At 41.8% G+C, this 21,434-nt stretch overlaps 2 protein-coding genes across 3 annotated transcripts in view; one reads left to right on the forward strand and one right to left on the reverse strand.

The window, feature by feature from the left end:
• On the forward strand, window positions 1-11,987 carry PMPCB (peptidase, mitochondrial processing subunit beta). Its single transcript, XM_083575235.1, has 13 exons — window positions 1-613; window positions 2,512-2,652; window positions 3,788-3,874; window positions 5,880-6,009; window positions 6,761-6,959; window positions 7,935-8,014; window positions 8,232-8,344; window positions 9,145-9,288; window positions 9,931-10,091; window positions 10,895-10,980; window positions 11,056-11,144; window positions 11,527-11,602; window positions 11,681-11,987. Exons 1-13 carry the CDS (start codon window positions 521-523, stop codon window positions 11,743-11,745), a joined length of 1,464 nt encoding a protein of 487 aa, XP_083431361.1. The 5' UTR covers window positions 1-520; the 3' UTR covers window positions 11,746-11,987.
• The window catches only part of DNAJC2 (DnaJ heat shock protein family (Hsp40) member C2), a 16,239-nt gene continuing 6,787 nt past the window's right edge, over window positions 11,983-21,434 (reverse strand). The window contains exons 7-17 of one of the 2 annotated variants that reach the window (XR_014539393.1): window positions 20,676-20,741; window positions 19,428-19,519; window positions 19,219-19,340; window positions 17,844-17,993; window positions 16,962-17,050; window positions 16,807-16,876; window positions 15,719-15,903; window positions 14,944-15,058; window positions 14,272-14,379; window positions 13,718-13,872; window positions 11,983-12,114 (exon numbers count right to left, since the gene is read on the reverse strand). Coding sequence is in view for 1 of the 2 variants with exons in the window: in XM_083575189.1 (XP_083431315.1) it covers window positions 12,040-12,114; window positions 13,718-13,872; window positions 14,272-14,379; window positions 14,958-15,058; window positions 15,719-15,903; window positions 16,807-16,876; window positions 16,962-17,050; window positions 17,844-17,993; window positions 19,219-19,340; window positions 19,428-19,519; window positions 20,676-20,741 (1,213 nt within the window). In the remaining variant the exon portion in view is untranslated. The remainder of the gene's footprint in view (window positions 12,115-13,717; window positions 13,873-14,271; window positions 14,380-14,943; window positions 15,059-15,718; window positions 15,904-16,806; window positions 16,877-16,961; window positions 17,051-17,843; window positions 17,994-19,218; window positions 19,341-19,427; window positions 19,520-20,675; window positions 20,742-21,434) is intronic. The other variant, XM_083575189.1, reaches the window with a different exon arrangement.

A 21,434-nucleotide genomic window follows, 5' to 3' on the forward strand; every position in this document is an offset into this window, starting at 1 on the left:
CACATGGAATATGGGCAAGTTTGTTTTCTCTTGAGGGTGGGAATGGAACCAATGGCTTCAAGTTACCAGAAAGGAGATTCTGACTAAACATCAGGGAAAACTTTCTGACAATAAGAGCTGTTACACACTGGACCGGTCCTCTTCCTTGGAGGTTTTTCAGCAGAGACTGGATTGATGCTTTAGCTGGGATTCCTGCTTGGCAGGGGGTTGGGCTAGATGACCCTCGGGGGTCCCTTCTAACTCTTAAGATTCTACGATCCTGCGTCGCCTCGCCTTGCCTCATGGGTGAGCCGGCCCTGGTCGGCGGGGGGATTATTTGACATCATTTTGAAAAAATCAAGGAAAGGCGTTTGAAAGAGCGCGAAAGCGGAACAGAAGTACACGGGGCGCTTCCGCTTCGGCGACGTTTCCCCGTTGCGCATCTCCTCCGCACCGACCCCTCCCCCGCGCTTCCTCCCCTCATGACTCTCTCTTCCGGAAACGCTCCCGGCTCCGCCGACCGCTCGGCCACGGCAGGAAAATGGCGGCGGCCGCGGGTCGGCTGGCTGGCGGGCGTCTCCTGTGGGCCTTCCCGGGCCTCCTCCTTTCGCGGAACTCAGCCTTAGGGAAACGGGTGAGTGACCGACGCTCCGCCGGCCAACGGCTGCCGAGCCTTCGCGCCTCTGAGGCAGCTGCCGCCTGAACGAGAGGCGCTCTTGCCTGTCGTGGTCGCCGCGCAAGGCATGCTGGGGCGCGTAGTTTTCTGGCGGTCTAGCCGCGCGTGGCTTCCCCCTGGTATTTGCTCCGCGCTGATGGAGTCAGTAGCGCGCCGCCTGATGGGAATTGTAGTCCGTGCTGTTGATTTAAGTTTCGCTGGGGGCATTGGGATGTCGCCTGGTACTTCTTAACTCTTCACAAGGTGTTGTGAGCAAGGCTGCCCTGAGCAAGGACAAAATTTGGCCGTCCCCCCCCATATTTATTATTTTTCACAATTACTCCTTTTGGTGCAGTGACTTTTTAATGTATCTGCTCTGTATGTACCCCTAGGTGGTGGTTGTTTTGCCCTGTGTTAGGGAACAGCCCACGCCCTGTTGTGAGAAGGGATGAATGGATACTGACCCTCATCCAGCTCCTCCTAGTTCTTTCTGCGTTGCCAATGTCCAGCGGTGCTGGTCAGGAGGTAGCTTGGTCAAGAGGGCAGTCGTCGTTCTTCACCTTTTCCAACGTGAACACTTGGTTTGTTTGAACTATGGCTTGGTGATATGTGTGAACTTTACTTACCCATGGTTTGTTTGGCCATCCTCTTCCAGAAGCTAACCAAGCTAGAAATTAAACAGTTGCTTGGTTCTATATGTGAACTGCTCAGTTTGCTAACTGCCAACAAACTACGATCTGAAGCCATTGTTTGCTGTTGGCTTACAAACATTGGTTTGTTTGAACTATGGCTTGGTGATATGTGTGAACTTTACTTACCCATGGTTTGTTTGGCCATCCTCTTCCAGAAGCTAACCAAGCTAGAGATGCATGAGGCAAGAGCAGCTTGAAAATGAATCAAACTTTGAAGAAGCAAGCCATAGTTTGCTTGATTGTCTAAGGGACAACTTGTGATTAACTGCTGGTTTGTTGAACAAACTGTGACTTAGCATTACATGTGACCCATGTAATCTACTATACTGAATGACAACAGCTTTCCAGCATTTCAGATATAACAAGTCTTTGCCAGTCTTACCTGGAGATGCCAGAGATTGTACCTGGGACCTTTTGCATGCAAATGACATGCTCTACCATTGAGCCACCTATGGATTCAGTATTACATTCTCTCTTCAGAATTTCTAAAATATCAGGAGTTGCAAAAAGTTTATTTAACACTTTATTTAAAGGGTAATTCTGGGGAAAGGAGCTTGGTCTTCCTATCGAGTGTGGCCTTCGTGTCTAGTTTCAGTATCAGAATGTGCCCCCGAACACACCAAAGCAATGGTGAATATTGTATCTTACATTACTCTCATCACTCAGTAACCATATGTCCTTCGGTTGTGACGGATAATAAAAAGGGGGGTTCACACGAATCCTCTCATGCGTTAAAATTTAAGGACGTGGGCCGGCTCTTTCTTCTACGGATGTTCCATCTGGCTGTGCTTCCAGCAACTGTGAGAAGGGGCCATATGTAGCCACACGCATAAAGCTATTTCATGTCGGGGCTCTGAATTGTCCCTTGCATAGAGAAGCTCTGGTAATAGGTGGCAAGCAGAAAAGCCAGCCCACACAATCTGGTGGCTCCCTTTTGCATTCTTTTAACATTTGAGAGGGTTATCTCAACAAGTGAGGGCTCCACATAGGTTTGCTTCCCAGTATATCTCTCTGTAGATAGAAAATACTGAACAAAGTTTTGGGACCAATTATTGTCTTAAACTCTCATAGAACAGTAACTGGAACTCTGTTTGCTCTCACATAATTTTATAAACGTGCTTTACTTCCTTGTAAGTGAAGATAAGCATTTGTATCATACTCCTCACTGGCCACTTTTTCCAATAGTCTGTACATCTTGGGAGAAGCAGATTCAGAGCTACCAAGGCAGTACCTCAAATTGTCCTAAATGTTCCTGAGACGAAGGTATCTTCTCTAGATAACGGCTTGAGGGTAGCGTCGGAAGATTCTGGGATTTCAACATGCACAGTAAGTAACAGTTGTGAGTGAAATACTCCCCTGGCCTTCAAATCTTTGCCTTTTCAAATATTGGTAAGTTGGTTTTGAAAATAACAATAATAGCATCCTTACTGAAGGAAAATTTAAATGCTAAGGCTTCCTAGTAAATATTTATGATGCTGCATTAAGGGTACGCTTTACTTATGCAGGAGATTTTAACGTAAACTTTTCTGGCTTGTAGAATACAGTGGTTGTTTATATTAAGGCCTAATTGCTTTGATCGCTGCATCAGCAGGGAAACTGTTCTCATGGGAAATAGCAGCCGTTGTCACCGGTGCTGGTATTCTGATGTTGGAAATTGATCCGAGATACCAAAGTGGAGCAGTGAGGTGGATCCACTATGCACCAGCAATATGATAATACACTGATAATTATCAGGTGGTGATTTTGTGGTGCAAAGTGGTTGCAGTGGGAGTGTTCCTGAGTCCGGGTTGCCTTTGCATAATCCTAATGCAGCCTTAATTGCTAAACAGAATCAGTGCCTCTTCCACACTCCAGAGGGGCAATGTGTGTTGCTAGTGCCTGGGGCAGGGCAAGTGTTGCTCCCTGCTGGTGGACCGGGCAGCTGTTGTGGAGGTGTGCACGGGGGCGGGGGGGGGGCTTTCTTGGGCACTTTCCTGTCTTCCTCTTCCTCCCTCCTTGGATGGTGGTGGCGGCAGCGCTGCTCCTCCCCTCCCTCCCTCTCAGCCAGGCTGGGAGGCACACTGGCAGGCACCCAGACTGGGAGACCTTGGGGCTGCCCTCGTGTGCCCCGCAGTTGCCTGCTGGCCATGTTCCCTCTGCCACTGGCGAGGCCAGTGCCAGGAGTGCCGAGTGGAGGCACTGTTGCGGCAACCCTGGCTCAGACTCTTCTGCAGCCACATCCTCCCCCTCTGTGGGAGCAGACTCTTCCTCCCTGGCCTGGGCCTTGGCCACCGCTCCCATCAACGCCCACTGCTTCCTGTGCCCCTCCACCTTCATGCTCACCTCACCACCTTGCAGTCTGGGCAGGCTCTCGCCTCTTGACCAGCCCCTTTGAGAGATACGAGCACTCTGCCTCCACAGCATATTGAATCTCAGTCTGTGTTTTATTGGTTGGTAAGACTAATGATTTGTTTTGAATGAGGTGGGACTTTGGATTGACGCTGGAAGCAGATACGAAAATGAGAAAAACAATGGAACAGCTCACTTCCTGGAGCATATGGCTTTTAAGGCAAGTTCTGAAAGTAACTTTCCCATGCTGTTTTTCCAATTAAATATTAATTTATGTTCATCTTTAATTCAGTAGTAGACCTTATGCCTAGCTTCAGACTGGAAAACTAGAAAGCAGTGTCAAAGCATGTAAGCAATCTAGATCTTGTTCCGATAAAGGCAGCTGTGGTGAAATAACCTTGGCCCAAGTATTTAATGCTTAATGGTTTTGAAAGTAGCCACCAAGGTTAAAGGACGGGTAGTTACTTTACAGCTTGTCAGCGAGATGAAGCTGATGACATTCTTTTATTGCTCCTCCGAAGGATCTATCCCATTTGTATTGTATGTTGTGGCCTGTGAAATTTGCTGACTGTGCAACCATCATAATCTCTAGGAAGACCTTGCTCCTTGCATTACAGGGTGCTACATCACGTGTAACGGTTGCTCCATTCTGGTGAGGTATGCAACTTCATCATGACACACCATAAGTGCAGAAAGCTTTTTAGAGCATGTGACGCAGTGGTCCCACACAACAGTTGCGGCACAAGCATGAAGATCTATCAGCATTAAGGGGCATGCTGGGTTGTGCCAGGAGATTGGGCAGTCTGTACACTGAAAGCTTGCCTGCAAATCATACAAGACAACCATACAAGACTTCAGATCATACATATTTTTTTTAATTCAAGAACTATTTCTGTTTGCTCCATCTAGAGGTTGTAAAACTCAAAGGTGGTTGAGTATATTTCTGGTCATCTTCGTTGTTTGGGGAGTGAGCCATACAAACTGGTTTATTTTAATCAAATAACAGCTTATGGACCAGATTGAGACAATTTTTTATCTTTCTTAAGAAAACAGGGCTTTTAAAAACATTGAGAGTGATAGGTCAAGTAGTACAGGAATTAGTTTTGATACATTATATCTTAAATTTTGGATGACGTCTGAGATTCCAGCAACATAAGAGAAGTGTAGCCTTGCAATTTTTTATCCACTTACTTGAAAGTAAGTCTCGTTGAACTTGGTGGGACTAACTTCTGAGTAAACAAATAAAAGATTGTGTTGTGTGTTACATTATGATAGACCCTGGGGATATACATTTTTGTTCATTTAGACCTGGGGTCTAATAGTACCTACCTATTTTAGATGCAGATAATCCTTTTATCCTCAAATTTGTTAGCTAACTTCTATACCATTTTTAGCCTGCTCTGTATATCATGCACAAGGCAGGTAATGCTTTGTTTAGAATTATGAAACCTATAATAGTAAGTAAAGTAACCTGGGCCCCACCGAACAAAGGCTAGTTGAAATCACATCACATACAGTTTCCAATAAAAAAACAAAAAAACCCCTAAGTCTTTGGTATCTCGGGGAAGAGGTCTCCATAAACCATTTGGGGACTTACCAGAAAAATGACCTTTGAGTCCTTTTTCTTAGGGGGACTTCGGCTCCTTCATGATGTCATGTAAAGCCACACAGTAACCAGGACCCAAGCAACTAGACTTTCTGCTTAGTAATATTGGGCACAAACATATGTGGCTTTCCTCAGCGTGTGCTGGGACAGTGCGTCAGGTGACTGCAGTATTTTTCCTGATGTCTAAAACCTTTCTTTGATCAAATTCAACTCATAGGCTTCCTCAACCTCGGCCCTCCAGATGTTTTGGGACTACAACTCCCATCATCCCTGACCACTGGTCCTGCTGGCTAGGGATCATGGGAGTTGTAGACCAAAAACATCTGGAGGGCCGAGGCTGAGGAAGCCTGTCATAGACCACACACTATGTGAGGCAGGTGCCTTAAATACCTGCCCTAGTTATTATTGACAAACTGGAAATAGATAATCCAGTAGACATCCATGACAAACTTGCTAGACCAGATCAATTTGGGGTCCCTGATGTAGGAAAACTACATTGTTTATTTCTGATAAAGAAATACAGCACGTCATTTCACAATTATCTCCTCCTTTTCCACCAAGGTACTCTTACTGTTTTATTTCTTATCTACAGCTTGAATAATATCTATCTAAATTGCAGGGGACAAAAAAAAGGTCCCAGTTGGATCTGGAACTGGAGATTGAAAACATGGGAGCTCACCTTAATGCTTATACATCAAGAGAACAAACTGTATATTATGCAAAGGCTTTCTCAAAAGACCTGCCAAGAGGTAATTGCGAGTTTGGGAATTTAGATTTTATCTCCTAAGGAACTGATCTTGAAAGTAGATTAACTGGCTGTTCAACATCGGCCAAAACACCAAGGGTGGGGGCCCCTGTGTGCTGGGCTTGCTTTATTTATGACTTTCTGTATCGTACTCCCTATACTATTTTTAAAATTGAGGCCTGACTGTAATAATTAATTTGGAAGTAGTCTCGATTTTTTTGGAAACAAGTCTTGATTTCTGTGGGTCTTCCTTCCAAATAAGAGTGCTCAGGAGTTCAACCTTGAAAGTATACTTAATGACCATGTTTGCACATCACGGTTAGGTATAAACCATGGCTTACTGTGCAGGACTGATTTGTGTGACTTCACTTCTCCCTGCTAGTACGTGGAAGAAAGAAACCACAATTGGTAATCTAGGAATAAACTTTTGCTTATCATTGTTTTTGTGTAGAGTGAAACAAACTATGATCCCTGCTGAGATAGCCAAGGATTGTGGTTAGTTTCCTCCCAACACCAAAGGGATGAGCAACTTGGGTGTGATTCACATATGCAGAGTAAGCTATGGTTTATCGTGTACCATATTTGGCTCCAAATCTGGATCCTGTGACAAGGATAGAATTTTAACTAAATTGAAATCCAGAGCACAAAGTTATGCATCCCCCCCCTCTCATTTTCTGGCTGTTTCTACATATAAAATTGTCATTTCCCAAATTTCTTTCTAAAAAGATGTATTTCTTTCTTATTTTTACTTCCAGCTGTGGAGATTCTTGCTGATATCATACAGAATAGCACACTTGGGGAGGCAGAGATCGAACGGGAGCGAGGAGTGATCCTTCGAGAAATGCAGGAAGTTGAGACTAATTTACAGGAAGTTGTCTTTGACTATCTTCATGCCACGGCTTATCAAAATACAGCACTGGGACGGACCATATTAGGACCCACAGAAAACATAAAGTATGCCTCCCTTTCGTTGCTCCAATTCTTAAATGATATTTTATAGTCTAGTCGTTTTATTATGTGAGGGCAATCTGGCTGCGACATCTGTCACTCCATTAGTCACCAGGGTTGATTCAACTTATCTGGTGCCCCCTTCCTCCCTCACGGCTCCACAATGCATCCCTCCCTCCCAAAGCTGTGCACTCAGTGGAAGAGGATGACCATCCCAGATAGGAGTGTACCATTCTTTGGTCAAGGGTATACAATAGCTGTGCTCCCTTCTAAAACCTTAAATGATACTACAGTTTTCAAAGCAAAGATTACTATTTTGGGGGGGCGGGGAATCGAGCTCTCAGTGAGCCAAAGAATACAATGTTCCAACTTTTCTGCACAGTTCATTATTCTTAATTGAAAGTTAATTGAAATTGTTGTCCATCTCATTCTTGAAATTACAGGGTGGGTTTTTTTTCTGGCAGACCTATTGCATTTTTTTTTGCCAAGTATACTATGTATTGCACTTTGTACCTGGAGAAAAATGCAGTATTTCCAGGTAACAATTTTTATTTCCACTCTTAATTGGATATTGTAACATGATTAGTGGAAGGTGACACAAATCCTTGTAATTCTTCTCCATAGCAATCACCTAGTTGGTTCTAAGTTTGTTTAAATGTTTCAGAGTTGGAATGCTCTGCTCTTCTGCAATCTGCTCTTAGTGTACAGGAGCTTGTTAGTGTTTCACTTCTCTCCTGAGAGCTCCTGGCCATAAAAACCATGTATGGGGACTCTGCCCCTGGTGGACTCTTCTTGAAAAGTAGCATGGCAAACAGCAGCAAGGCCCTTCCCTCCTCCCAAATTATACATATTGAACATCAGAAGCAATTTTGCTTCATACGGTGGCATGCTGCTTTCAACTGTAGACAAGTTATCTTGTTCTGTTGCCCTTCTATGCATCATAGTTTTTTCTTTCTCGCTGTTTTGCTGATCTGCTTGTAGGTCCATTAACCGTAATGACTTGGTGGAGTATATTACAACACATTATAAAGGACCCAGAATGGTACTTGCTGCTGCGGGAGGTATGACGCTGCTGTTGTATAATCTATAGTGTGTTTGTGGTATTTGTGACGTTTACACAACTAAGAAGTACATCTTGCCACTGTTCAGAATCAGCAAGGATAAAATAGTCAATGTTTAGACAAGTATTACTTTGGATTCTAAAATGAAGTATTTAATTGCTTTTTTGTCTGATTCATTTACATATATCACCCCTAAACTGACGTGCATCTCATTTAGGAGTCGCTCATGACGAATTGCTTGAACTAGCCAGGTACCATTTTGGTAACTTGCCGTCTGTTGCAAAAGGAGGAGCACCACCTTTGCCCCCTTGCCGGTTCACGGGCAGTGAAGTAAGTTGAGGCCTTTCCCTCCCACCCAGACAGCTGCAGTGTGAAAAATCACTGATAATGCAATAGTTATAGAAAGTATCGGGTTAGCTGAGATTCTGGTTTGGCTGCAAAAGCTTCTGAGAAACCTGATAAAGAAGCAGAGGAGGTCAGCATCTTTTGAAACACCATTAGTGTTGCATTACAGCACTCATGGGATTTCTGGCCTGTTTCTTTTGCTGCTTTGACTTTCCCTCCATTTCTCATTTAACCTCTGCTAAGTTGCTGTGATGTCTTGTTTAGACATTATTACAGAGCCATTATAGTGGAAATAAAAGCTGTACAATTGATTTAGTTTATTAGGCAAATTTGGCTCTCTGTGTCTTTTTAGCTTCCATCCATTTTGGCCTTTACATTAAAGCAGGGAAGGGGCTGCCTTTTTCAGACGGAGGTCCACATCCCCTCCTGGGCAGACTTCCAAAGGCCACATGTCAATGGTAGGTGAAGCTAGAGGCAGAGATGAAGGACCTTTATTACAATAGGCTAGTTTCTAACTAGACTGCTCACCCTCCTCTTTGTCCTCCATCCATCTGGGCAAAGTTCATGGGCTCATTCCAGCCGGGCAAAAACTTTGCACTCAAGGAGGGTACAAAGTTGTGTTGGAGAGGGGTACGGCCTGGAGAAAGAGCTGTGTGGCCGAGATGGTTGAGGTTGTGGAGTCTCAAGCATCAGGCCTGGCAGGCCGCATTTCGCCCCAGGGCCTGAGGTTCTTCACGGCCTGTTTGAAAGGTATCTGAAACCTTTTGTTTGTGGTGCTTTATCAGATTCGTGTTCGAGATGATAAGATGCCTCTGGCCCACATTGCGATAGCTGTTGAAGCAGCCGGCTGGTGTCACCCGGACACCATTCCTCTCATGGTGGCAAATACTCTGATAGGCAACTGGGATCGATCCTTTGGAGGTGGCGTGGTGAGTTAGCCTCAACATTACTAACCATTTTCAAGTAAAGGATTGTTGCAGTGTTGGTTGTGTCTATACAGTCTCCTTGCGAAAGATGAGCCCAGTTCAAGCAGCATCTTTCTTTCATTTTTGTAAACAGAGACAAGTCTTGATACTTCCTATAGGTATTTGAAAATAAGTCAGCCCTTGAGTCCTGTAGATCCATTTTCCTGCCACTTAAGAGCAAAAGCTGATGTGATACAGAGATATTATTAGGTTAAAAGCTGTGTGGTCAGCGAAAGGATTGAATTATTTTCACCTGTGCTTTTGCTTGGCAAATTCTGTCCCCTCCCCCAGTTGCCGTTAGTCCTGCAGGGAAAAAGTGTTACCTGAAAATGGCACGTTAACATTATCCTTGGCAGAAATCAAGCCCCTTCTGAACCAAATTTCCTTTCAATTCCAACAGCCATTATTTTAGCTTAGATTTGTCTGTCTCTAAACTTGTTCTTATAGATTAGTACTTGCCACTTAGAAGCTGGTAGATGGACGAGTGTGGGGTAGAAAAATATCTGCATTTAAGAAGTGCCTAGAATGAAGACATTTGTGTCTAAGCTTCATGATACTGAAGTGACCTATTCTACCCCAAATATATTCCTCTTTTTATTTCAACAGAATCTGTCTAGTAAGCTTGCTCAAGTTGCATGCCATGGCAACGTTTGTCATAGCTTCCAGTCCTTCAACACCTGCTACACAGATACTGGACTGTGGGGTGTCTATATGGTTTGTGAGGGATCAACCATAGAGGACATGATGCACTTTGTTCAGAGAGAATGGTAAGGAAGTGACCATATCTGAAAGGAGCTGATATGGAATGAAAGCAACAAACGCCCTGAAGGGGAATGTTTTATGCATACATGAGAGCAGTAGCTTACGTAAAGTTGGTGCAGGATTTCACCTAGAGTGGGCATAGGCAAACTCAGCCCTCCAGATGTTTTGGAACTACAATTCCCATCATTCCTGACCACTGGTCCTGTTAGCTAGGGATCATGGGAGTTGTAGTCCCAAAACATCTGGAGGGCTGTTTGCCTATGCCTGATCTAGAGGATACCGTGCAATTACTCTTGTGTCTTGTTTTTTTTTTACAAAGCATAGGAGAGTATGCATGCACTGGCATAATTTGGTGCTGGGTTTGAAACCTAACAGGTCGATGGGTCAGTGCATCTGGCTGTTAACCAGGTGGTTGGTGGTTCGAGCCCAACAAGGGACAGCTGCGGGCAGAATTTCTGCATTGTAGGGGGTTGGACTAGATGACTCTCAGGTTCCCTTCCAACTCTATCATTATTAGCCATCCAGAGGGCAACCCAGTCAGATAGGCGTGGTATAAGAAATAAATTACTTTTATTACATTATGATTCTACAATTCTTGTGGCCTTGACGCGTCTATTTCACTGGGATGTTAGCTTACAGGAACAGGTTACTGGAGCTGTGATTGTTCTATGTGCTATTCATAAAGGCCTGTTTTCCAATTTATCTAGATTGTGCATTTGCTTGTTCTTAGTGAGCCCAGTGAAGTATATCATGAAGAACACTGGCAGCCAAATTATTAAAACACATTTCTATTTTTCATTGTCTTTAGGATACGACTGTGTACTAGTGTTACTGAAAGTGAGGTTGCACGTGCAAAGAATCTTTTGAAAACCAACATGTTGTTACAACTGGATGGTATGATCTGTTTGTTTTCTTTTTAAAAGTCTGGTCTAATTAATTTGCACACATGCTAACAATGTCTAATTTTAGGTTCCACTCCCATTTGTGAAGACATTGGAAGACAAATGTTGTGTTACAATCGTCGAATCCCAATTCCTGAACTTGAAGCAAGAATTGAAGTAAGGAGCATAATGGTTTGGTGCTTTTCTTAGCCATCTTAACATAATAGCTCAGAGTTATGGCTTTGTTTACTGCACTAGTGTGGGTGCAGAGTGTTTGAAGATTATGCTGAAATCTCAGCTACAAGAGAGTTGGCCAAAAGTAGGGTTCCAGCAGTTGAGAGCTGTGTTTCAGTGCTCCTAACTGGTCTCAGGAAAACTTGGATGTTTGTCAAAATTCTTACATAATTCATGGGCTGTAGCTCTTCTTGGTGTAATGTTTGATATCGCATATAGACACCCTCAGCTATGCTGATGGATACTTGTTTTTAGGTTTCAGCTATTTGCACTGTCACATAAAATGGTCACAAATTAAAGGCTTACTGTGTTCTTTGTATTTCAGGCAATTGATGCTCAAACAATCAAAGAAGTCTGCACGAAGTATATTTATGATAAGTGCCCTGCAGTTGCTGCTGTCGGTAAGGATTTCAGTACTAGCTGCCATTTGTTTAAAAAGTTGTCTGCTCTTTGTAATTATCTCTGTTTTAAAATTTCAGGGCCACTTGAACAACTCCCTGATTACAACAGACTCCGTAGTGGAATGTACTGGCTTCGTGCTTGACATTTATCGTAAAGCTTTCCTAGAGCTTAAGGGATGATTTGTAGAGATTTGTGATGATGGCTTTGAACTTTCAAGACTGGCAAATTGATTCCTCCCCCCTTAACTAAAACTTTGCTTTGATGTTCAACAACAAACCCAAGTATGCTGCCTGAGTGGAGCAAAGTTCACAACGTGACATTTTGTCTTCTGTTTCCACAAAGAAGTGTACAGCTATCTATATAAATAATAAAAGCCGTATTATACATTTGTACTTTTATTACAAAACAGAACACACTAAGATTGTCATTGAGAATCTCATTTCTTAGTCTTAGCAGCATTCACTACTTGCTCTTGGGCAGCTTTCTTCGCTTTAACCATTTCAACAAGCTCCTAGAAGAAGAGAGAGAGAGAGAGAGAACCTTGTTCACATTGTTCTTTATCTAGTAGAATTTGCTAAGTAAGTTCTATTTATTTCAAGAATTGAGAAGCTAGAAAGAATACTCAAGTCTTGGCACAGTAAGACAAAGTTTCAAACGATCAGTAACTTCAAACACTTGCCATTAGTAGGCTGCCACCAGCTAGCCTTCCTCTGAATAACACTCACTCCCACCACCCGATTTAACTGCTCAATAACTTTTGTATTGACGTTATAATAGATCAGACTTCCAAAATTAGGCTTCAGAGTGGGATATATTACTATTCCAAAAGCTATTTAGTTTCAAGTGATTTCTATACAGTGGTACCTCGGTTTACATACGCTTCAGGTTACAGGCTCCGCTAACCCAGAAATAGTACCTCGGGTTAAGAACTTTGCTTCAGGATGAGAACAGAAATCGTGCTCCGGCGGCACGGCGGCAGCAGGAGGCCCCATTAGCTAAAGAGGTGCTTCAGGTTAAGAACAGTTTCAGGTTAAGTACGGACCTCCGGAATGAATTAAGTTCTTAACCTGAGGTACCACTGTAATCCTGTACAAGCACACTAGTGCTGCAGTTTGACTTTCAACATAAGCTTGATGCACGCTGTGCCACCATGAATTGGCACTTACTGTAAGACTAAGCACATAAAGCAGGGACAAGGAACCTTTCCCCCTCTGAGGTCTGTGCTCTTTCACATACAAACTTGGTGAATTGCCCATGGAGGGAGATAATTCTCTCTCCATGGTAGCTGCAACAGGACTCAGCTGTGTTCCCATTTCCCACTGACTGAGCAGTAAAGTTTGGGACTCCCAATTCTGAAATCCACTAGTTCAGTTTCGATTCAATAAAGACCACAAATAATCCTAAATGAATGGCATTGAACTAAAAGGTCAGCACTCTGAATTTAGTTAACATTGAAAGAAAATTCTAGTGTGTTCCCTGCTCTTTTCTATTTCTTCATTTGATACAATTCTACATTTGCACGTGGTCATGGTATATGTCTTTGATTCAAATGGTATAATGCAATCCTAAAAGTCTTTTTTGGCCAGCCTATTTTAATTAAAGAGGTATGTGCAGTGAATGTGTGCTTTGTATGTAGCATCACATTCAATTGGAGCCTATTTAAAGGTTTTTACGGCTCTTACATTTTTATCTGCCAAGACAGGGTCTGTAGCTTCCTCTGCCTCCGGATTAGTTTTGGAAGCAGAGTTTGCCTTTTAAAACATGTTATGTGGGGACCCATAGTGTGTGATTTGCTTTGCCTGGGACAGCCTTGCCTGCAGGAAAAGTTGCTAAGCCAGGGTTTCCCCTCCCTGGCACAAATGGCAAATTCTACATAAGGCAAGGCATCATTAATTTTGCCCTTACTATCTCAGGCAGTCATGAAAGGTGTTTTGCCAGTGACTATTATCAGCAAGCTACTCTTACCTTTGCTCATGATCTCTTTTCCAAGGAACAGGTAAGGTTCCTATGACACTTAAGAAATGAAAGAAGTGGAATGGAGAGAAGCAAATGTGATCTCTCTTAAGCTGGTAATACTGCACTATGGAGTAAAAACAGAAGCAATATTTTCCTACCTTATATCGTTTCATGCAATCTTTTTTAGATCGGCCTGGAACAGAAGCTGCTATTTTCTCCCACCTTTCAGGAGTATTCACTGGATATGTCTTGAGAGCTTGTTCTAAAAGTTTTTGCTCTTCTGTTGTCCATGGAGACAAATCTGTAAATGTGGCTGTTGAAAATAATACATGAGAAAAGAATGTGTTTTAATCATGAAAGTCCTTAGTGAAAGCTATGCAGAACTCCCAGGCAATTTTCCAGCACTCTCCCTCCTCCCTGGATGCCTTTAGTTCAAACATCGGGGCATTTTTGTTTTCCATCAATTGAACATTACATAACTTCAGGCGAATTCTAACTATTCTGTTCACATCTGCAAATGAAGAACTTTGTTCACTTGGTTGTGGCTCCTCACAGTAGTAGTGATAGACATCAAGCAGATAATGCCCCAAAGCATCCAGTGGCAGAACTGGAGGGATGGCTCTTAACCACATGAGATCTGGGTGTACGAAGGCTGAATGGAATATTTGGGAGTGGGACGGTGGGGAGAGGCGAATCCTTCTTCCCCGCTTACCTTCAAAACGTTCTGACGGTGTAGCACTGTCTGCCTGTGGCACAACTCCATGTTCTTTTTTAAACTTATCAAAAGCTTTCTTATTTATGTCATCCTTCTGATGAGGGTCTGGGGAGAATAAGAAGTTGCTTTTAAGTAATCACGCCCCAAACGAATGTTTCACAGGAAATTGTTCTGCTTAAAAGTCAAGCATTAAAAGGCCAACTAAACAATTCAACCCATGTGATAAACGAAAGAAGTCTGAGAATTTAAAGTAAACTCAGTTTTCACCTGAAAGGCCAACAAGTTACATTATTTTAATAAGTCTCTTAGCAAGAGGGTGCGCATACAAAGTGGTTTAGGTCACCCTTGTAAGGAGCATCAACACTGATACAATGCTGAAATTTTGCATGTACGTATAGCTCAAAATGACACTCCAATTATTATAAGGACATCTCAACCCTTGGGATATGAAAGTCTTTATTACGAAAAACAGCCAGCACTCCAGAAGAAATCAAGCCAAGAAACCAATGAAACAGATTGGAGGGCTATATTATTTCACCCTTCATATACTCTGCCTCAGAATTGGGGAAGATAGTGGAAATGGGCAAGGGGGGAGAAGAATGTATTTAGGCTTCTGGAATGTAAGCTGAATTTACTAGGAAGTAAATGGAAGCATGCAGACCATCTTACAAAGATAAAGATACCAAGTTTCTGGAGGCTCTTTGCTTTGTTGATAACATCTTTTGCTGTTCGCTTTATTCCCGTAGTAGAGTGCAAATTCATGTAATTGGCAATAACTTCCCACCTATATCAGGCAAAAGGAAGAATAAAAATGCTTAAAAAACATCCTTTAAAAATATGTCGATTCTTGCAGTTAAATGCCTGACTAGGTTTTTTTTTTTGTAATTAATATATTGCTTGGTAAGATATACAGGGTGAGTCTTTTAAAAGAGGCCCCATGGAACATGGGTACTCTGCATCCATAGGGCCTCTTTTAAAGGACTCACCTTGTATATTTTAAAATCAAATACTGAAATTATTTGTTGGATGCAGTTTTGGAATTATACATGCATATCTTCCTAAATAAGAGTTATTCCCAGTTGTGCTTAATGCATATGCTTAACAATATCCATAATATACAATAACCTTGTGCTTTAGAAAAACACAAATTGTTGAAGAAGAAAGGGTCTTCCCTGGAAAATGAACTGGCCTTCAGCTCATACCCCCAAACTGCAATCTAGCCGAAATCATGCAGTCAGAAATACAGAACAAATTCAGCAATCAACTTGAATGACTTTGCAAATATCCCTCAGCAGAAAGCTGTTTCTGCAGATCTGTGATACGTTGAGAAAGTGTATATTCACAAATCAATTTAACATAAAAATCAGCACCCTTACTTGCCTTCCTTTTATGCTTCAACACAAGACTACTGCCTATATACATACTGTTCAATAATTGTAGATACCTTGAGTTAGTCCCAGCAGGAAAGAGGTTTACTGCTTTAATTAGCAGCTGTAAGTCATCTTCCGACCAATTCTTACTTCCGCCAACACCTCCGCTTGTGGGTTTTTCAGAACTCTTTGTCGCTTGCCGCATACGGGCCTCTGCTTCCTCCCTTTCTCTCCTTATCTGTTCATTTACTTCGTCTATCTATGGGAATACAAGAACACACGAGACTTTAGCACTGAATTGCTGCAAACACAAAAGCCTTCTCCCAATACGTAGGCAATTGCCACAAGTTTCCTGGTCCACAACTACCACTGTGGGAGAAGCTTTAGAAAAACACAGCTGAGCAAGTTAAAAGGAGGTAGCAGCTGCACAAGTTACAACACTGGGACCCCAGCATGTCTCACCATTTGTTTCTTGCAGAAGCAATTAAGAAAGTTTTCCCCAAGATCTGTGCAAATTAATTGCACTTAAATAGGTAGCTTTAGACTGATTTAAAACTCTGAGGAACACCCTCATCTAAAGGAGGAAATAATAATAATTGCATCACGTGCATGTTACTGGTCTTAGACACGTTGTAACCACAATAAAGCAAGAGAATTGTCAGACCATTTAAGCTTAATTCACAATTCAGTTTAAATACTGTAACAGAACAAGCAGCGTCTCAGTCTTCTGTTGATTTTGGCACCATGTAAGTCCATATACTTTAACATGAAGTTCAAGCATTGAACTTCCTTATCCTTTAAAAAAATAATAATAAATCTATAATCCTCTTGCTACCCCTGAAGGGGGGGCGGCGGACAAGGTAGTGTTCCATTTTTCTCGTTTTTATCTCTCAAGCTTGCATAAACGTGCAAAGATTCGTCTGCTAACCTCTAGATAGCATACTGCTCTTCCACTTTGTATGCTCTGAGATTCTGCTGGACTTTAAAAATGCAATAAAGGAGGCATTATTAGTTGTGTGAGCAGGTGCAAAAATTCTCTTTAGAAATTCAATTCTGCTGGGCAATTTGCTTCCTATACAACACAGCATACATGTTCGACAGGATCACACCAATATTTTCACTATGTTGACACACTCTTACGTGACAAAAGATGAATAATTACCTGTTTTTCTACAGCAGCCTTTCCTTCTTCCCTTGTTGTGGATGTAAGTGCTTCATTCAAGCACTGCAGACTAAAAATAAATTATTGAGCGATATTTCAGATCTAGTAGAAAGCTGAAGGTCAAAAAACGTAACATGTAGGTCAGGAATGCATACCTTGCCAATTCCAGACGATCACACAGCTTTTCTACTTCTTCCATCATCTTAACACATTCTGCCTCACTGTCAGAAAAGTAATTCCAGTTCTGAAAGAAGAACACCATATGCTTTATCTTCAGATTACAGAAGAACAGCAGGCAGAGGTGACAAGCAATGTGTTTGGCTTGGGCATTTTCGCTGTAGTAATTCTTCATTTAAGCAAACAGCTTCCATGAACATTGTTATCAAAAGCGGAACTAGCTTTGCTTTTCAGAGCAGAAAGCACTGGAGAATTAGCTGATTTCTCACATTCAAATGCCTAGTATTTTAAGCTCTTGATTAATTAGTGCAAAATACCAGTGACACATATGTTGGCTAAAATGTATGCTTCTAAAATTGGATGTTTATATTTTGGAGAACATCTTGCACCTCTTGTCATTTTGACTATGAGTACCACAGCATCACTTAAGGACATAAGTATTCCCCCCCCCATAAAATACACATTTGTGTGTGCAAGTTCACCTAACGTAATGCATTTTTGTACATTATTTTTGCTAATATGCACATTTTGTGTGCATGTTTCCCCAGTGCTCACTTTTTTATTTGGATAACTGCAACTGTTTATTTTTAGCATCCCTTCTGGAAAACTATATATAGTTACCATAGCCTTCACATCACACCTCAGTTCACAAGGATATTTTGAATAACAACATCAAAAGTAAATGTGAGGCTTTATAAAACTTTAAAGAAAAACTCTTTTAAGATATCAAGGTCGCTTCTCCGAGAATTAGGACTAATGTAGAGTGCTGTTCAAACCCAATGTTCTATGAGCTCAATGTAAGAATAAAAGAATAAAATAAAGAATAAAATTTATATTTAACTATAGCAGTACACATATACCTTGCAGGTTGTTCGCAGTTTTTGCCTTTCCTTTTTAATTGCTTTTTTCTGAATATCCTTCTCTTTTTTCACTAGCAGCGCTTGTTGTCTAATTTCTTCCTCTTCTTTTTCCTTGGCTAATCGTGCTGCTTCTAATTCTGCTTGCCTTTGCTGAAACAGAAGAAAAACTATGAATCAGTAAAGTCTGATACCATATCTATGCCAAGTTAAAAGCAGTTTGTGATACTCGGTTCTCAGAATTTTAGGTATTCTTACTAGCAAACAAACCAGAGATGCCTATTTGTCATTATTTCAAGGCCATGACCTGAATTATTGACCAAATAAACAACTGCATCATTCCAGTAATCATCTGTGCTCCATGAAATCTTTCAGCATGATAGGTCTTTAGCAAATGGGAACGTCACAAATTCTTATGCTAATGAAACAGGATTAAAATGGTTTTTTAAACACTTGCTTATCTCAAGTTTTGGTGCCAAAACACACCCATCACTTGAATTCAAAGATATTGCGTATTTGTTTAGGTATACATATTTAATTAGGTATGTTCTAGGAAAGCACAATTTATTTCATGGGCCACAGGCCTAGTCAAGAGATCATTATGTAAAACCAAAACCTTTAAATTGCTATATTATTATTTCAGTTTATTACCTGCTCTTCACTCTAAGGTCCCAGGGCAGTTTACAACTATTTTAAACACAATTTAGAACAGTTTGTATTTTTTATTTGTATGCCTTCAATCACAAAAAATAGGGTGGGTCATGAAAATATACATCTCAAGTGTCAAAGACTAAGGAAAAGAGGTGCGTCTTCAGCATTTGCTGAAAACTATAATGAAACTGCCAGATACACCTCTGGCAACAAGTATTAGCAATTCGGAGTGATATTCAAGGGGTGACAGCTGTGTCTGCTACTATAACAACTTTTCCTTCACCTCCTTCCCACGGCAGCCCCCATCCATAAAATCAGCTATGGAGGGTCCTCCACAGGGGAGCGGGGGGCGGCAGGCTTCATGGGGGGAGGAAGAGGAAGCCCCGCTCTGCTAGCAGAAGTTCATAGTTCAAGCTGGTTGAATACCACCCAATGTCTAGTTTTGTCAAGCTGGCAGAGCACCAAAACATTTTGTACACAAAAGCTTTCCAAACTTTTCATGTAGGTGACACACTTTTTAGACATGCATCATTTCACTACACAGTGATTTAGTTTTACTAGCAAACCAGAGGTTAAACGAACCCCTTTCCCGTCCCGGAAGGAGCACGGGGAGTATTTGCGTGACACACCTACACACTTAACGTATTGCGACACAGAGTTTGGAAAGCTCTGCTGTACGCATTCACACTTTTTGAATCCTTGAAAACAAGTATAGATTGAAATGTACTCTGTCGCGCTCCTCCTGTTCTTTTCGTTTTGCTTCTGCCTTTGCTTTCTTTTCTGCTTCTTTCTTTGCTTTTTCTTCTTCCTTGAACTTCTTTATTCTGGGATCACAGCTGTAAGCGGTGTCTAAGAAAAGAAAAGGTGTCTGTGAAGTGAACGTATAAAGGCTGAAATGTAATGAACGGGTTTTGACAAAAGTGAGTTCACACTTACCAACTAGCGTCCTTATTCTATTCATCTCTTCCTTTTTCCTTAATGCTCTAGCTGCTCTGTTCTGTTTTTCAATCCATCTCCTCTCATCTCGACTGCAGAGAGAGATGAGAGGCCTTAAGTAGAAAGCACTTCTATGCTCAAGCACATCTCAGTACAAAATCATTTCGGGAAATGTTGTAAAACTCAAGAGGAACAGCAGCACTTCCACGGATTCCTCAGTGAATACGACTGTATTCAGTAGGGCTTCAAACAGCTTCGCAAGTGATGCCTTTTGATAAAACCCCAATTATTGTATTCAGTGTACCCTGACACGTACCATGTGTTTACCACTGCCTGAATAAGTTTCTAAACCTTGGCTAACCGAACCCTCCCTCCCTCCTAAAAACAAAAAGCTTTCCTATATTTTATTTCTATTCAAATTTTCCTCCAATAAGCTGGGGAATGCTTGCACAATACTGAGATACTAGAGTAGAGAACAGGACCATTTTTTGGACTGATTATCTCCGAGGATTACTAGATCTATGGAGAATCTATACTGGGCCTATTCACAAGGCTTATTCTGCTTTGTTATTCAGTACCTGTTATCATTAATAAGATTAGTGTAAAATTTGTAACAGTTGAACCTCTGTTTACTCTCTGGTTATGTAAACTTCGGGATGTGCGTGTTAGGATAGTTCCGTTCCACCTTAAAAAAGGAACAGGCTGTTGTGTATCACATGCCTGTTTACTTCCAGCTTCTCACTAGGAACCTCCGTTTTGTATATAGCTTTTGTTCCGGCTGTTTTCCTGGACACGGAGGCAAGCAGTCATGTTTTTCCTGTGTTCTGAACTATGTTGAATAAAGCTGTAAATATGCTCTTCTGTCTGCATCCTTTTGTTGTGGAGACTCTGCTGAAAGGGTGTGCACGGGCCTTGGAATGTCTCTGAGGCTTGTGTTGCTAATTGACTGATGCTGTTCCACGGGAGACCGGTGATCGTCCGGAGACGACTGGGGGCCTGCCTGATGCCTGTCTCCCTGGCAGTATCCCAACAGCGCGTACGGCAAACCCGGAAGTATTTTACCAGGTTTTGCCGTGTGCACGTGCGCAGAAGTGGTCCTCAGGTTGCAGAAACCCCGGGATCCAACCGCACTTCCGGAACGGATCCCGTCCACAACCGGAGGACGTGTATACTATGTATACACTGTATACTATGATACGCAGGTTGAATTTGTTTGGTGTATTAACTTTGGTGCTTTTATTTACATACCATTCTGCTTTTTCTTTTTCTTCTTCGTCTAAGTAAGAAAACTCCCGCCAAGAATCAAAATTATACCTAACATACAATAAAGTAGGAGAGAGAGAAAGTTATTGCTATGTTGATGCCTAATGAAAAGTCACAATAGTTGTATTGCAAATTCTTCAAAACATTTTTAGTTTGCATTCTTAATTTGAGATTATACTGCTAGTTGTCTGGTGCATACACTTTATCAAGTTTAAGGAAATCTAAATGCCATCAGAATATTAATGAACAGCTCATTCTGATTATTTTATGCTGCAGGGCAAAATCTTATGATTTGGGAAGACCAATGCCTCCAAAGAAAATGGAGATGGAGGTGCAGATGGGCATTCTGTTTCCTCCATTGGCCCCTCTCCCCCTAGCATAGTTTCTGCATTTCTACGTAACCACAGCACAGAGCAATGGAGACCGGCAATAATGTTAACATCTAGTCACATACATCTGTTTGCCACTAAATAAAAAGGTGGTTCCCATAAGTCAAAAGCCAACAATCTGAAGATCTCATATCACAACTATTCCAGGCTTGTCTTGACTAAAGACTCTGCAATCCCACTATTTATATATATGGCAGTCTATTTTGGGGGGGAAGGAAAGTTTCAAACTGCAAAGAATAACTCTCCAGAGTAGATATGTAACGGGGTTGAAATGTTACTTCCTGGCCCCATCCTTTATTCCTAAGGAAAAGTTATTCAGTGCTCTTATGTTTTTATACTATACGGACTTCTACAA

This window comes from Podarcis filfolensis (genome assembly GCF_964270895.1).
Source record: "Podarcis filfolensis genome assembly, chromosome: 10".
Taxonomy (NCBI): domain Eukaryota; kingdom Metazoa; phylum Chordata; class Lepidosauria; order Squamata; family Lacertidae; genus Podarcis; species Podarcis filfolensis.